This window comes from Scyliorhinus torazame, chromosome 21 (assembly GCF_047496885.1).
Source record: "Scyliorhinus torazame isolate Kashiwa2021f chromosome 21, sScyTor2.1, whole genome shotgun sequence".
NCBI classification, from domain to species: Eukaryota; Metazoa; Chordata; class Chondrichthyes; order Carcharhiniformes; family Scyliorhinidae; genus Scyliorhinus; species Scyliorhinus torazame.
In genome coordinates this window covers 118,423,409-118,441,535 of record NC_092727.1, presented here as the reverse complement: position 1 = coordinate 118,441,535, position 18,127 = coordinate 118,423,409, and the positions used below count along the sequence as shown (strand labels likewise).

Genomic DNA, 18,127 nt, shown 5'->3' with positions numbered 1-18,127 from the left:
AAATGCATTGGGTACTTCACAGTCCCTAAATCTTTTTGACATATTTGGTTCCTTTTACATTTTGTTGATATTTTGTGAAAACTTTAATAAAAATTAATTTGAAAAAAAAATCTTTTTGACAAACGATCAGCTGCGCGGGATGTGAAAATTGATATGAATTTAAACCAGAACAGTTTCAGCAGGGTTTTTTTTAAGATCTCCTTTCCATTACTTAATGAATAAAGAATTGAACAAAATAACATTTTTGAAATATTTTATTGCTGATTGCAAAGAGAAATATTTCAGAGAGCTCTTATATCACACTATTTTGAGAGTGAAATATCAAACAGTGGTTGTGCTTGGTTTCTTGGTGAAGCATGCTCATGTGCCTCCAACTGATCGAAATATGCACTGCTTAGCAGCCATAAACATGGCATCGCATTTAAGCATGACCTGTCCACGGATCGGATACTGAAAACTGAAAACAGCTGCTATCACCTGCCCACCATTAATTATTCCACCACATGTTACGCCTTGAAAGATTTACCACAACCAGCTCAGTTTTCATTCCAGGGCACTTTATGCCTCCAACACTATATGCTAGAAAGAAGAACTTGGCCCTCCTTGGCCGAGGAACACAGTAAGAGTTTCTTAAAAAGCTGAACCTCCAACAGTCCCTACAATAAATAGGTGGGCATAATGACTCTTTTGGAACCCCAGGATCAATTTAAGTGGGCCTCCATTCTCTGTTTACATTTATTATAATACAATGAAGTGAAATCCATTCTTGACCTAAGCATGAGATTTCAACATTTTGTTGGCATCAATCATCCAGCCTGCAGGTCGGGAGCACACAGTTGACTATACGCAATCTTGCAAAAACGCTCTTGTGCAATATTGCAACCATGTCCAAACTGTACTATTTCTTTTTTTGTCATAATCACAACCAATAGTCTTTGTTCATTTTTTTTAAAGACATTTGTTGAAGTATATGGTATGTGCTGATTGCTATTCAGTGATCTGCTGCTGGAAGACATGCATGCATGCACACTAGAGGAGTTCTGGATTAGACGTCGTAATGATGTTTTCTTCTGTAGAATAGCCAGCAGGTAGGGCCTGGGCTCATAAGTAGAGAATGGCAACAGGCCAAGGGTATTCAACATATCCCTGCAGCCACACCCCAACAAGAATCCGTACAAATTACTCCCTCTCGAGCCTGCAAACCACTACAGCATGTGGCACAATATCTCAGAGAATCGGGAGGAACATCCGCTTTTATAATTCAAACAGAATTCAGTTCACTTTTCCCTGTGATCTCCATGGGCAGGGCTAATCCGGTTTGGATTGCAGGTGGGAACTTTTAATTTCAGGAGCCTTCTGCAAGTATATTTAGTGACAACTATTGCCAATGTTATCTTTTAGGAATGTTTAATACTAACTTTGGAACCATATCAACCAGGGTTATAGAACTTTAAAAAGAGTTGAGGAGTATTTTCTTTTGACGTTTGTTTTTTCACGTGGACAGGACAAAGTCTTGCAGTATAATGTGGCCCATAGATATTTTCCTCGAGCACATTTAACTGATCCAAGAGACAAATTCTATCATTCATTTTTTAAATTCAAAATTCTGACTGTTCCTGTTGGAAACATTGTAACTTTAAATATTACTTCCAAAGCCCGCTGTTCTAAAAAAAAAAAAATATGAAAATCAAGTTCGTAACCTGAACTAGTTGGAATTTAACACAATACAGAACCATCAATTGCGCCACTCAGAATTTGATGATTCTGTAACAGGTGAATCCGAGCTAGGCCGAGGTGCACGTTTGAGGCACCATTGATTTTTAAACCAGGAGGAAGAATTGCCAAAATACAGCATCATCGCATAAAATTAGTAGCAGGAACCAGAACTGAGAGCTGGGGTTGGAGGGGCTGGTTTAGCTCAGTGGGCTAAATAACTGGCTTGTAATGCAGAACAAGGCCAGCAGCGCGGGTTCAATTCCCGTACCGGTCTCCCCGAACAGGCGCCGGAATGTGGCGACGAGGGGCTTTTCACAGTAACTTCATTGAAGCCTACTTGTGACAATAAGCGATTATTATTGTTATTTAAATATCACAGCAATGGGGGAGTGCAGCAACACCTGTACGCACTGTTGTGCCTGTGTTGTGATGTTCAATTCTTACTCTCCCTCTCGCCACGGTTTTTAAGATTTAACAGTCACCCGCAAATTTGAGGGAAATTTTCTTTGCTATCCCCCAAGTCATCAGAACAGTCCAGGCTAAAAGTGTGATCTCTCAACGGTCACCTAATGATCTGCTAATGCAGTTTTATACGCTATCGCTATTATTTAAGGTTGCTCCATAGTTCAAAACAGTGGGCAGGATTCTCCAGTATTGTGGCTATGTCCCCCACGCCAGCGTCAAAATCCGGGTAGATTCTCCTACCTGCAGTGTCTAGCAGGGCCCCGGAGTGCTCCACGCAGCTCTGGCTGCGGAGATGAGCCCTGCACTTCTGGTCGGGGGTCCGCGACATGGCGGACTCACACCGCGCACCTGGATGGAAGAAGTAGGTCCTCCAAGATCGCGTGTGCCTGCGGATCGGTGCCACCCGAGCGCTTGCTGGCCGTCTGTGAGGCCCCCCCACCCAGTGAAGGATCCCCCACTCCCCACCAGGGCGGCCGCGGACTGAGTCCGCAGCAGCTGCCGGCCGTTACCCGAAAGGCAAAATGTGGATATAACCACACCGTCGGGAACTCGGGCAGTTTACCTGGGAGAATCGCCACGGGGGCCTCTGTCAATGGTCCCCTACCCGCGCTGCGTAGACCCCTGCGCGCGATTCGCGGCAATTCTCCGGGGATCGCGATTTCGGCTCGGAGAATCCTGCCCATGATTTTTCAAACGTTGTTTCCCAGGACCCAATTTTCCCAACTGGCGGACTTTCGGGACCCAGGCTGGCTGACCTTCGGCATTTATTCCGAATGCTTCGTGCATTCAGATACAAAGCCTGTAGTCTGGCTTTTTTGCCATTTTTACTCATTCTAACTTTTCTTTTTACTGTGGCCATATTTGATTGATTAATTGATTGATTGTCACATGTACCAAAGTACAGTGAAAAGTATTTTTCTGCAGCAAAGGGAACGTACACAGTACGTATGTACACAGTAGACAAAAAGAATAATCGACAAAGTACATCGACAAATAGTGATTGGTTACAGTGCAGAACAAGGGCCAAACAAACCAAATTGGACATGAGCAAGAGCAGCATAGGGCGCTGTGAATAGTGTTCTTACAGGGAACAGATCAGTCCGAGGGGGAGTCATTGAGGGGTCTAGTAGCTGTGGGGAAGAAGCTGTTCCTATGTCTGGAAGTGCAGATCTTCAGACTTCTGTATCGTCTGCCTGATGGAAGGGTCTGGAAGAAGGCAAAGCCTGGGTGGGAGGGGTCTCTGACAATGCTGTCTGCCTTCCTGAGGCAGCGAGAATCAAAGGGAGGGTGGAAATCTTGTGTGATGCACTGGGCTGAGTTCACCACACTGCAGTTTCTTGGGATCTTGGGCTGAGCAGTTGCCATACCAGGTTGTGATGCAGCCAGATAGGATGATCTCTAAGGCACACCTGTAGATGTTTGTGAGAGTGGATGCAGACATGCCAAATTTCTTTAGCTTCCGTAGGAAGTAGAGGCGTTGCTGGGCTTCTCACCTTTGATTACCCTGACTACCATTTTTGTATTTTACTGTTCTTTCTTTTATTACTGTCGTTGTTTCTCTTCCCCTTGTCAACCTGCTTAGGTTCCCACCCCCCTGCCATTCTAGCGAGACAGTGGGAATATTGAACTCCCTCCCACAAACAACTGTTAAAGCTGGGGGGGTTAACAGGAAATTTCCAAACTTAAACTGCTAGATTTTGTTCAATAAATGCCTTAAGATTATAAAAGGAAGGTGAGTAGATGGAGTTAAAATGCAGACCAGTCATGGGAGAGACGGGTACGGGCAGGAGAACCAACGGAGGGGTGGCTGGGGAAGGTGGCACTGTTTGTGTAAGCCATGTTGGCTGGGGTTTGTGCCTGATGGGTTTGTTGTTATATTGTGTTTTTGATTTTGCTGAAATTTGATGTTTAAAATTGTTAAAATTATAAATGCATCTATAATATATTTTCTGGAAAGAAAATGCAGACCAGTCATGATCTCATTAAATGGCCGAGCAGACAGGAGGAAGAATAGTTTATTTATTTCTGTTTCTACATTCCAGACTTCCTAATCTGGGACTGAACAGGTTTTCAAATTCTCACCGTCTGTACATGTTTGTCTGTTAAAGTTAATTCCTCCTAAATCTGGATGGACGGAAACGAGGTGTCATCCTTTTGTTGAGGCCATTATTCTCTCACTCCTGACAATCTCTGGTCCTGAACTACTCACAACTCAGCTTCCAGTAAATGCTGAGAATAATTAAAATATCCTGTCCAAGCTGCAATTCTCGAATAAATATCAGCCAGTGCACGGGGTGATAACCCCACTGCTTGTGTGTCTTCAGCACAGTGCCATGGGATCACTTTTGACAGAAAGAGAGGGTGGACTTGTGGCTGGATTCAAAACCAAAATCCTGTCACAATTACTTTTCAAATCAGGCTGTGGGCTGCATAAAAACACAGCGATTAAAATTCCTGCTTGTCCATGAGGAAAGCTAGAGAGGTATTTGCAAAACAAAATAATTCAACATAAACTTTACCTTAAATTTGCTCTTGAGGCCTAAGCAGGAGAGCGACTTGATCCTGTGACAGGAAACAAGGAGGACCCGGAAAGCCCGTGCTGAGACTGGACACACCAACAACGCGACCCTTAGCTCTGCAACCCTTCTGCCACCTGCCCCCAATCCACACTTTGATAAACCCAGGTTTTAAAAGTCCACACTATAAATGATTAAAACTGTGCCAGTGCGATGTTTCCAAAGCCATCAGCCCAGAAGGAAGCTATTTTCCCCCCATTCCACCTGCATGACACACTAGAAGAGAATTACACACGTACATTTTTCTATGGAGTTTCATTTTTATCAAAAATTTACCTACATCTGTTTTAAACGCTCTTTACTGCAGTTTCTTGAATGGCTCTCCACAACCAAACAATCCTCTGCATTAAAAGTTCCTAAACTTTCCCTTCTTAGTTTCTTCTGATAATTTTAACTTTATATCCCTTTAATTGCTGCTTCACCAATTGGCTGAAATAAAAGTTTCTCTGATCATCAAATTCTTCCATTAGTAATTGCTTAATTAGATCTCCTCTTATCCTCCGTCCTGGTGAAAGGAGTACTACTGTCTTAAATCTCTCCTCATAACTGAAGTCTCTCGTTCCCTGTATCATTTTAATAAATCTCTTATCTATCATCTATGATCCTTTATAAAGTCAGGCACCCTTCTTCTCAGTAGTTCTTTGGACAATCTCCTTCTTTCTGATTAATAACTAACATTCGGTATTTGGCAACCTTTTGTGAAAGACGTAAAGCAATGTTTAGCAAAACCAATGGGTGCAGTGTCCTGAAATGGGCACCTCTGTTACCCACTATCTCTGCTCTCGCCCCTGTATCTCTTTAACACTATTTCATGGTTTGTCTTGTTATAAAGAAATAAATGAACCCTGCAGCACAGATCCAGGCCATTCAGCATAAGTGGCTTGTGCCAGTGCGTACAATTCACACGAGGCTCCTCCCATTCTAATTAACTCTTTCCATCTTGCCTCCATAATTATCCAATCTCCTCTTCCTCAGGTATGTATCAAGCCTCCTCGTCTCAAGTGCTTCAATATTATCTGCTTCAGTCACTCCATGTGGCAGCAAATTCCACATTCTCACCACTCTCTTCAGACTTGACTTTGCCTGCACTGTGAGGCCTTCCACCCAGGTTTGCCAATACAGAGGGGATCATTTTTCACTTTCAGCAGGATTGGAAAACGGGCATTCGTGGATCAACCAACAGTTATGTACTGGGCACAAACTCCCGTTCCAATAAAGTCAATGGTTAAAAAGATCTTCAGCGGGTTTAAATTGGGCAGCCAATTCTTTATAACAAGACATTGGTGAATGTCAAAATTGGCCTCGAAAAGTTCAGACCAGAATGTCTTCCCGGCTAAGGAATCAGCTCAGTGGTGGACAGTAGCAATTAACAAAAAGAAAAATGGGCACGTAGAATTCTCACTAAAAGAGAATGCAAGTTCTCATTTTCTCTCCACAAAAATTCAATTTGTGCACATTCCCCAGTTTACACCTTGGTTCAATACTTCTAAATTTGTTTTGGAAATCAATAAATAATAAAGAAACTTACCACTGAAATATTTACTGCATCCCCAAGTGTTCCAAAACGAATTCAAACAGGGTACCTGTGAATGTAAAATGTCAAACTGTTAACAATATGTATATATTTCATAAAAATCAACTGCTTTACAAAAACGTTATTGATAAGTTCATTATGGAAACATCTTCAATCAGTATTATAATAATGTGAGTCATCACTCACTTATCCATGACATTGCAGTTTTGTCAGGGATTGTTCAGTCATATATTTGTAATCTGGGCAATCCTGATGGTCCACTGCGTCAATCCAGGGATTACCTGAGCTACGGGCACGGTTTGGAGGGCCGAAGGGCCTGTTCCTGTGCTGTACATTTCTTTGTTCTTTGTTCTACACAAACCAGGAGAACCAATACCTGGCTTGTGCCAATTTTGAGAAAACGAGTGACGGTAACCATCAGTAGCATTCTCACCTCCAGGCCACATGGTTGTGGGTTTAAGTTCCACTCAAGGGGCGGGAAGTCCCATGCCCCCCCTTCCCCACCCCTCCCTCACAGCATGTGTCGTGATGACGGAGGCCGCCACCACCACCAACCGGGGTTTCCTGTTCTATGCGCCCCGGAAACCCACAGTGCGGGTTTGCTGTCGGCTGGCCCAGAAGGTCCCACCGGCAAGAATGGCGAGGAAACTCCAGCCCTGCATTTGGGCATAGCAATTAAGGCTGAGACCCAGTGCAATATTGAGGGAGTGGTGCACTGTTGGAGATGCCATCTCTCAGCTGAGGTATTGAACCAAGGTCCCAACTGCCCTGGCAGGTGAACATAAAACATCCCAAGGCACTATTTAAAAGAAGAGCAGGAGTTATCTTTGGTGACCTGGTCAATATCTATTCCTCAAACAATATCACAAAAACAGATTATTCAGTCAAAGTGACATTGCTGTTTTTAGGAGCTTGCCAAACGCAAATTGACCGCTGTGCTTCCTATTTTAGCACAGTGGCCACACTTCAAAAGTACATCCAGTGGTTGTGAAAGTCACCATATGAATGCAACTCGATCTTTTCTAGGAATGCTACAATTGGCCTTAGCATCCCAAGCTTAAGGTAATGCCTTTCTGGGTCACTATCAACAGCCTCTGTTGGAGCAGCATGTCTTTCTATGTTGGGTAACGGCAGGATCAGGCTTGGTTGAGATATTTCATACCACCGAATAGTTTCCTGACACGAGGATTCATCATAGCCGGCTATTTGGGTGAAGTTGCGGAGAAAAGCTGCAGCGCCTCCAACTATACCCCAGCACACAAAATTTCAAAAGATAAGGAGAAAAAATAGTCAAGAAAAAGAAAATCCAGATGCACATTAATGATTATCATAGGAATGACAGGAAATGGGTGAAGACAAACAGCTCTCATAGCGGAAGATCCCAAGCCTGGCTCAGCTATCTGAGGAGGCTGAGCACTGGAATGAGGTGGTTCCCCATTTAGTGTTTGACAGACAAATAAAGAGTCCACCAGGCTCCTTTGGCAAATCTCTTAGCAAACCAGTAAAAGATCTGAAATTCTTCATTAACAAAAAAAATAACAGCCTGCCTATTATGCCTCTTGAAGACAATTGCGGCCTTCAAAATAACATATTTCAAAGCAGGACTTTCCATCCAGCAGTTTGGTAGATGTTCGATTAGTTAAAGAAAGACCTTATCAACCTTCATGCCTTTAACTGTTTCACAACCAAAACCTCAGAAAAACACAGGCATTCTCCCACCTTCCATTAAAGAATATTTTTGGTCTGGGTCCCTGTCCGTGTGGAGTTTGCACATTCTCCCCGTGTCTGCGTGGGTTTCGCCCCCACAACCCAAAAGATGTACAGGCTAGGTGGATTGGCCACTCTAAAATTGCCCCTTAATTGGAAAAAATTATTTGGGTACTCCTAAATATATTTTTTTAAAAGAGGAATTTTGGGCTTAAACTAGACTTAACGTTGAGACAATAGCATGGCAACTCAGACTGGCTAGGATTGCAAATGAAGAATAGCCAATCACAAAAAAAAAGTTTACAAAAAATGATCAAAAATGAACATACAATCCTTAGCAGCCTCAGTCACAATCCCAAACTGATCTCACCACCCCGGTGGGGCCAATCTCTACTCTCCTCTCACTTGGCATAAGATTGGACCACTAGTACACCAAGATTCTGTGAGGATGGGGCATGGCTTTATAAGGGCAGCTGGGGAGTCTCATACTTACAATGCCATCCAGGAAATTGAGCATCACAGCTGGAATCTGGCATACCTGGTTGTCAGAAACGTTCCTGGTCATTTCTGCACATTTCCATCAAAGATATGGCAGAACAGCACTACAAGTGTCTGAGCATCACGCTCAAAATTGACAAGGCGGAAAGAACATCTGGCCTTAAGACTGCAATGTGAGCCACCAAGGTTGAATCATTACTGATACAAACTATCAGTCCAAAGCCATAAATGTGCCATTACTGCACATGACAGGGGCAGCATGGTAGCATTGTGGATAGCACAATTGCTTCACAGCTCCAGGGTCCCAGGTTCGATTCCGGCTTGGGTCACTGTCTGTGCGGAGTCTCCACGTATGTGCGTGGGTTTCCTCCGCGTGTTCCGGTTTCCTCCCACAGTCCAAAGATGTGAAGGTTAGGTGGATTGGCCATGCTAAAAATTGCCCTTAGTGTCCAAAATTGCCCTTAGTGTTGGGTGGGGTTACTGGGTTATGGGGATAGGGTGGAGGTGTGGACCTTGGGTAGGGTGCTCTTTCCAAGAGCCGGTGCAGACTCGATGGGCCGAATGGCCTCCTTCTGCACTGTAAATTCTATGACAAATTCTATGAAAAATTCTATTTATTGACAAATTCTATGACTAGGTATCCCAAATTCCAATAAAGTGCCATGGAATTTTTGGTTTCAACTGCAAATAATGTCATTAAAATACAGATAACATAATCAATCCTGGAATACTTCACGGTATTTTATTTTTATACATTTAGAGTACCCAATTATTTTTTCTCCAATTAAGGGGCAATTTAGCGTGGTCAATCCACCTAACCTGCACATCTTTGGGTTGTGGGGGTGAAACCCACGCAGACATGGGGAGAATGTGCAAACTCCACACGAACATTGACCCAGGGCCGGGATTCGAACCTGGGTCCTCAGTGCTGCAGTCCCAGTGCTAACCACTGTGTCACATGCCGCCCCTTTCATGGTATTTTTTTTAAATTTAGAGTACCCAATTATTTTAGTTTTTTCCAATTAAGAGGCAATTTAGCGTGGCCAATCCACCTACCCTGCACATCTTTGGGTTGCGGGGGCGAAATCCACGCAAACACTGGGAGAATGTGCAAACTCCACACGGACAGTGACCCTGAGCCGGGATCGAACCTGGGACCTCGGCGCCATGAGACAGCAGTGCTAACCACTGTGCCACCGTGCTGCCTATCCTTCATGGTATTTTTAAACAACCTCTACCAGCTATTCCCGGATAAACAATCAATAAACTTACAACAGCATATATTAGCATATTTGGAAAGTACATTCAATAATGCCACCCAACCCAAAGGGGAAATTATGTGCTGATGCGAGTGTTATTAGCAAGGTCAGCATTTATTGCTCATTCATAATTACCCTAGAAGTGACGGTGAGCTGCCTTCTCGAAAACTGCGACCTGTGTAGTGCAGGTACTCCCAGAGTGCTGGGAGTTTCAGGAGTTTGCCTCTGCCAAAAATGCTCTTGGGCCCGTGGTTAAACACCTACCTGTCCTTTATTTGGCACTTTTCCGCTAATGGGCACGACCAGAGCGAGTCCCCATCAATGGAGCAGAGTACTAATCTTCCTTTTCTATTATTGTTTGCAAATTAAGCTTTCCCAATGCCAACTTGACTCAAATGACAGTGCTCTCACCCTGGAGTCAGAAGCTTGTACGGTTTAAGTGCAGCTCCAGTACATCTGGGCTGACATTGCAGTGCAGGGTTGAGGGACTGCCCACTTTGAGATGTTGATCTGAGGGTCGGCTGCCTATTCAGGTAGACAGAAAAGATTTCATGACACTTTTTCAAAGAAGAACTGGGAGTTTTTCCCCTCAACCAACATTAAAAACAGATGAACTGATTATTCATCTCATTGCTATTTGTGGAACCTTGGTGCTGCATGTGCCTCCAAAATCAACTGGCTACATTTCAAAAGTAACCCATTTGCTACAAACCACAGTGGTTTAATATCATCAACGGCTGGGACACTTCATGCACCACCCCTCTGCAATGCTCGTCCCTTCTTAGGCGGAAGTCTCGCAGACGCAAATTAGTCAGGGTACTTACAAGAGGGGCCTGGGCGCCATAGCTGCGGAAGGGGAGTAGGACGCTTAAACAAAACTCTCAAAAGGCCTCAACGATTGTCGGCCCTTCTGGGGGGTGGCTGCCTGGGCTGGGAGCAGTAGCGGGGAATGACTTGATACAAGTCCGTGAACTCGGGATATTGTCCTCGGGACTGAAGTGGCCTGGCTCAGACCGCCGTTGCTACAGTATATGTTTTAAACACACTCCTCTGGCGCTACGTACAGGCTCCTGGCTGCCCACAGTGCTGAGTGCCACCTGCGTCCTTTGAATGCTCTGGGGGCCCACCCAGCCCATCCCTCTGGACACCCTTATACTCCAGATGTTTCATCAAGGGCCAAGCTCAATCACCGGTCCACCAGGTGTTGGCACTCCTCAGAAGCACAGCCCCACTGCAAAGGAAGAGGGGATCAACAGAGCTCACCCCAACACCTGCACCATTTGGCCTTTAGAACCCTCCCTGGTTCTCTGCCCCTCTCAGAGACGGGGCCTCACCAGTAAGCTCCTACCGCTCAGGATCACAAGCTGTTCTCTTGGTGAGGCTGGCTGCACCGAATGCCTCTGCCACCACCTCCCAGGCGCTGTTCAGGAGGGCAGGCTCGAGTCTGCTGCCCACCCTGGGAAGAGGGCGTCCCTCCCCTCCTCACTGGCACAGAGCTCTGGGCCCACCTTGGACTCCCGCACTCAGAGGGCAGATCTTCTGTGGGCCATCTTTGTGGCTGCAGTGAGAGTGTATTGTAGATGGAGTGCTTGAAAACAGCTCCAGCTGTCAGGCTCTTTGACACTAACTCCGGCCCCAGCGGATACAACGCCCACAGGGCTAGGAGATGCTCTCAATTCGCAGTGGCAGAGTGTTGGCCCATTTGCATGTCCTGACTTGCTTACCGAATAGTGCCCCCAATGGAAGTGAAAATCGGCGGCAATACTAAGGGCGGGATCCTTCGAATGCCGACGCCGAAATCGTGTTTGGCGATTGACCGGAGAATCTGTTTTGACACCGAAATCGGGGGCAGCGGCGTTTTTCGGATGATCCGCCCCTCAAAAACAGCATAATCGCTGAGTACGCCGCACGCCGTTGGGACGGTCTCAGGGTGTTATCTAAAGCCCTTCCCCGATGCTCCGCCACCAATGGGCTGACTTCCTGACGGCGTCGGTCGCATGTGCTCACACTTTTTGAAGACCTCGCATGGTGGCTGCGGACTGTGTCCAGCGCCGCCGCAGTCGGGTGGGGGGGGGGGGGGTGAGCCGTTCCCCTGGCCGGGGAGACTTCGGTGAGGGCTGGGAGGATTGGTGGGGGGTGGTCCTAGGGTGGCGAGGAGGGTTACGGGGGGGGGCACTATCTGGCAGGTCGAGTCCGCACGCGGCCAGTGCCTTGTTGTACGGTGCAGCCACCGCAGGTCGCCGCTGTATGCATGCGCAGCCACGGACCTGGCAATTCTCCATCCGTATCTGCAGGTAAAGCCCGGGCTTTACGTGGCGGGGCGGCTAGCCCCCCTCCAGGCGGAGCATCAGTGTGGGGGCGCTGCCGACTTTTTCATTGTAAAACTAGTCACTTCCTCCGGACATAGCCTTAAAGTTGGAAAATCCAGCCCTTAGTCTCCCAAATAGAGAATTCCAGCCAGGATCTCTCTCCAAGCAGTTTTAAAGGAATTCTTTATCCAGGCGCTGGAAAGTAATCCAGGTTGACTAACTTTATTTAAAAGTGGGTTTTGATCTGTGATGAGTTTTGCTTGACTGGAGATAACAAAGGTAGCAGTTAGGAGTTAGAGTATTTCGTTTTATTTTTAGCATTGTTTAATAATGTATTTTAATTTGGAGCAACCAATTTTTTTTTCCAATCAAGGGGCAATTTAGCATGGCCAATCCGCGTAACCTGAATATCTTTGGGTTGGGGGTGGACAGCACGGTGGCGCAGTGGTTAGCATTACTGCCTACGGGCGCTGAGGACCCGGGTTCGATTCCCGGCCCTGGGTCACTGTGTGATGTTTGCACATTCTCCCCGTGTCTGCGTGGGTTTCGCCCCCACAACCCAAAGATGTGCAGGGTAGGTGGATTGGCAATGCTAAATTGCCCCCTAATTGGAAAAGATAATTGGGTACTCTAAAATTTTTTTTTTTTTAATCTTTGGGTTGTGGGGTAAAACCCTTGCAGACATGGGGAGAATGTGCACTGTGCCACATGCTGCCCTAGTTAAGCATCTTTTCATTGGTAAATGTAAGCTTTAATTTGTCATATAGTTTGATTTAATATACCATATCCCTACTTATGAGTGAAATCACAGTTTTACAAATTTAAAAAAAAATTGCTGGGGTCAGGTTGGGATCGTAATAGTAACTAAGTGTGGATGCTACAGTAAGACATTGGTTCAGCTAGTATAGAGAGTATAGAATAGCCTTACCACAGCTCAGAATCCAGATGTGCGCACTCATTTTGGCTCGCACACGAAGATCAGTTTCTTGGGTGAGGCACTGGAGGGAAATATGTGGAACTATGTCCCAGTAAAAGTCAGCGCAGGGGTAAAAAAAAAAAAGGAAAATGGTAATTTCTTTTAAATAAATAAACAGGTGACCTGCTGATTTGCATGGCTGTCTGCTTCGACATATAGTGCCAAGTGCTATTCTATCAAGATGTCTTCAGTTGATCTTTATAGCATCTTAGTTAAAACTGTGTCTCAATCCCTTCCAAGCCTTCAACTATTTTCTCAGGTGCGACTGAATTGACATTGAAATAAATCCAGCTTGTTTTTCTTCATGTCTGAATTGCAGCAAAATACCATAAAATCATTTCCTTCTTCCAAACACGATTACTGCTGCATTTTCAATGTTTTTATAATAACTTAAAATTCTATTTTTATTCATTTATCTTACTTGCACCTTCAGTCACTCTGCGAGTTAGCTTGCTTTTTTCTTCTACCTGACTGATGCAAAATAAATCTTCCTCATTGTTGCCTCACCAAAAGGCTACGCACCTGATCGTTTCTCTCACGTCTATAAATTCCTTTCTCGAGATATGGATGCAAATAGCTTCGAATGATTTGTCCACTGATCCCTTTGTCTTCATGTTCGGACACATTTGGTCTCGGATCAATATTGGTCATTGTCAGCTGTAGCCCAAATCAAGAACTAACTCCATGGAGAATTGCTGGACCCGAGCTCTGACACAGACACTTTTTTCTCCTATCATTTTTCTTTCCTTCATTTTTCGCTCTTCTCATCCCCTCCCTTGAAGGCACCAACTTGTTGGATTTGGTCCCAGGGCACTGCCTGTCCTCCAAGTGGTTAATCTTCACATGAGCCTAGGCAGTCAGTGTCGCTTCATTATTCAGTGGGAAGTATCATAACTTAGAGTGATCTTGTCAAATAAATGCAATCAAGACGAGACATACCTGATTTACATCCATTCTGTTATTTAGCAAGGGAACTGTGATCGTTCTAACTGTCTCAGATTAAGGGCGAGTCCTGGTATCCTCTAGAAATACATCAGCCAAAGCCTTTATTTACTTAGCTATTGGGAAAACATTCCTGTCCTATTTGCGAGAAATATAACTTCTCTATTCCTGAGCACAGGTATAAATGTGCAAAGATCCAAGTAAATTTGGTGACAGGAATGTGAACAGGCTAGATTTCCTTCTGGAGTTAAGAGAGCATCATCATTCTAACTGTGCTATACTAGTGGCAGCAGAGGCCCTTTCCCAACTACCATCTCCATCTGCTACCACCACTCCTCCCCCCAGCAGAGATTGCACACCATGTTACATAAGGGATTTTCAGTGGGGTTTCAACAGGGAGCTTTCGTCAAAAGAATCAAATATAAAAAAATATACTTCCCTGTTACTTTGCTGCAACTTAGAGAGTGAGAATAATGGCACTGTGACTGTAATCATGGGACAGAGCTCTGGCTCTGTACCACTGGTTTCCTTTAGCGCGATTTGCCCACAATTAGAACATAGAACATACAGTGCAGAAGGAGGCTATTCGGCAGATGGAGGTGGCACTTAAGCCCACTTCCACCCTATCCCCGTAACCCAATAACCCCTCCTAACCTTTTTTTGGTCACTAAGGGAAATTTATCATGGCCAAACCACCTAACCTGCACATTTTTGGACTGGGAGGAAACCGGAGCACCCGGAGGAAACCCACGCAGACACGGGGAGAACGTGCAGACTCCGCACAGACAGTGATCCAGCGGGGAATCGAACCTGGGACCCTGGCGCTGTGAAGCCACAGTGCTATCCACTTGTGCTACCGTGCTGCCCACTAATTGGAATAGCCCATTGTGGAATTCTAAATGTAAATTGAGTTTCCTTGATATTTTGTGCTCGTTGAAAACACATTTGTGTTGGAAATTAGACATGTCCCAAGGTAGATTAATCACTAGTGCAATCTTCCACTAATTATGTAACAAAGGAATTAGGAGAAGTCGGCAATTCAGCCCTTCGAGCCTGCCCTGCCGTTCAATCAGATCATAGTTGATCTCTTCCTGATCTCAAATTCCGCACCCTACCTGTTCCCCATATCTTTTTAACCCATTCCCCCCCCCCAGAAATCTATCTATCTCCTTCTTGAAACCATTTAATGACTCAGATTCCACCGCACTTTGGGGCAGCGAGTTCCACAAATTCACCACCCACTACGAGAAATAATTCCTCCTCATCTTAGTTCTAAATCTACCCCTTCTCTACCTATATCTGTAACCTCTCATTCTAGATTGCCCCAAAAGCGGAAACATTTGATCTACGTTTACTTTGTCAATCCCTTTTAGTATTTTATACACCTCGATCGGAACCCCTCTCATCCTTCTAAACTCCAGCGAGTATAAACCCAAACTGTTTAATCACTCCTCATATGTCAATCCTTTCATCGCTGGAATCAATCTGGTGAATCGCTGCTGAACTGCCTCCAATGACACCACATCCTTCCTCAAATAAGGAGACCAAAACTGGACACAATACTCCAGATGTGGTCCCACCAACACCTATACAATTGGAACAACACTGTACATTTGCAGAACCTCAAGGAGGCTCTCAAAATCAAGCTAGTTTGTTTAGGCAAGTGGACACTAAGAGGCACATTTTAAAATGTTTTGAATGTGATTTAAAAAAGAAAATTCCCAAGAAACAAACTACTGTATCACAATCTAACGAGCATAGAGCCTGTTGTAAAATTCGGTCCTTGGTAAAATTGGATTAACAAGGATTAAAATTGTCTACTCTTTGCGATGAACCCATTTTTTGGGGGGCAATTTAGTGTGGCCAATCCAGCTACCGTGTACATCTTTGGGTTCTGGGGGTGAGACCCACGCAGACGCTGGGAGAATGGGGAAACTCCACAGTGACCCAGGGCCGGGATCGAACCCGGTTCCTCGGCACCATGCGGCAGCTGTGCTAACCACTGCGCCACCTTGCCGCCCTGATTAACCTATTTTTAACTGTATTGATCAACCTGAATCAAGTTGCTACTCTTAAATATATCGAGGAATATTGTTTAAAACCATTTTTCATGTATTGAATCGTATTGTGCTGGTTCATGGCAGATTTCATGAGAATATTTTTTTTCTCTCTTGGAGGGTCTGAAGTCTGTGGAACTCGCCTTCCCAGAAAGCAATGAAGGCTGTGTCCTTCCACTTACTCAAGGCAGAGTTAGATAGGTATTTGATCATCAAGGGTTATGAGGGGCAGACAGGAAACTGCAGTTGAGGTCAGAAGCAGATCTTATCGAATGCCAGAGTCGGCTCAAATGTCCAGCTTCTACTCCTAATTTATATGTTCTTATGCTGATGGTTGGCAATAGGCAAATGAGTTTGAGCAGAAAAAAAAATGGTCTTTCTTAGTTCTGAAATGGCCTAGCAGACAGGGAGACGGATAAAATCACTTTGCGCTGCATAACCATTAATAGGTAATTCCAAATGTTACACATTAACAGTTTGAAGCAAGTTGCATCTTACAAATGATGGACTCCACTGGGGATTAATGACTACTTGCAAACTAATCAGGTGGCCAGATTTTCATTATCTTGCTTACTAATGGATGTCATTTGTGCCAGAGCTGGTTGATGGGAATCAGATGTTTTATACAGAGCAAGTCGCTGCATTTCACAAATCCGCTCCGCTCTAGCAGAGCAGAGCGACATCAGTCAAAACATTGAACTGAACATCAGTAGCATACAGGCATTTTCCACATAACAAGCAACTCCGCAAAATCTTTTTCATTAGCCTCAGCATGCTATTAAACTGCTGATATGGCACATCCAACAACTAGCACGTGCAACAGCCACTTCCTTCCGAATAGCATTCTAATTTCACTGTTTCAGACAAATGCAGTGTTTAAATCCTCATACATCTCATGCCTTTGAAGTTAATTTCAGTTCAACAGTAATAAAGGCAGGTCAGTGAATGTTGCAGCTGATAAACATACCAGCCCTGGAAATATCTGCTTTCTCTTAGATAAAATGCAGCTGATTTTAATGCAGATCAGCTATCGTGAAAACATGCCAAAATGTTCTTGTTTACTGTTAATTACTGCCAAATGTGAGGCTCCTTTTGTACTCTAAACTAACATCCACTAAACCTGTCTCACATCACTTTGATACTCCATTTATATTGCGGATCTATCTCTGAAGGCAACTCCATGTTGTAAACAGCATGCCTTATGAACCTCCAGAGGCATGGAATATTATTATGCAGAGATTTTACTGTCTAACTCTGGAGGAAATATGGGTGCAATGTTTTGTCCGGCTGTGGACAGGTTGAGTTCCCCTGTGTATTTATTTATATGTGGACACAGTCAGGGTGACATTGATGCATGATGTCCCCCACTTTCAAACTGCTCGTTGGCACTCACAAATGAAGAATGGCCAGTTGAGTGAAACGGCCAACAGGCTGCCAGCTCGTGCTTTTTTTAAATTTAGAGTACCCAATTCATTAAATTTTTACCCAATGAAGGTGCAATTTAGCGTGGCCAATCCACCTACCCTGCACATCTTTGGGTTGCAGGGGTGAGACCCACGCAGACACGGGGAGAATGTGCAAACTCCACACGGACAGTGACCCAGAGTCGGGATCGAACCTGGGACCTCGGCACAGTGAGGCAGCAGTGCTAACCACTGAGCCACCCCAGTGCCACAAATGCTGACTTGCTCAATTCCTACAAACTTGTTTCTGGTTGGGGTGAAGATCACCTCGTAGAAAAGGTTGGTTCGGACAAGCATGGACAAGTTGGGTCGAAGGGCCTGTTTCCATGCTGTAAACATCTATGATTCAGGGTCGGAGAGGCCTCCTTGGACTGTTATAATCAGCTAAGGGTGTGGGATATGAATTTTCAAGATTTGTTTTCCCTGATTGGATTTTCTCCTCACCCAAGTAATTCCATGGTGTGCAGGTGGGGGAGAGTATGTTTATATTGTGAAGCATAAGGAATGACAGTTATGAGACAGGCTGCCTGTCATTGTTTGTATGTTCATGCCAGGAGGCTGTGACACTCATGGAACCGCATCCCCAACAAGAGTCACCCCCACTAGAAGGGGGAAGGTGGGGAAA

General features: G+C 44.8%; 1 protein-coding gene across 7 annotated transcripts in view; it reads right to left on the bottom strand.

Moving 5' to 3' along the window:
- raraa (retinoic acid receptor, alpha a) overlaps positions 1–18,127 on the bottom strand; it is a 756,690-nt gene that overhangs the window by 411,579 nt on the left and 326,984 nt on the right. For all 7 annotated transcript variants that reach the window (XM_072487386.1, XM_072487388.1, XM_072487385.1 and 4 more), the window contains one exon: positions 6,286–6,340. In XM_072487386.1, coding sequence (XP_072343487.1) covers positions 6,286–6,340 — 55 coding nt within the window. The remainder of the gene's footprint in view (positions 1–6,285; positions 6,341–18,127) is intronic.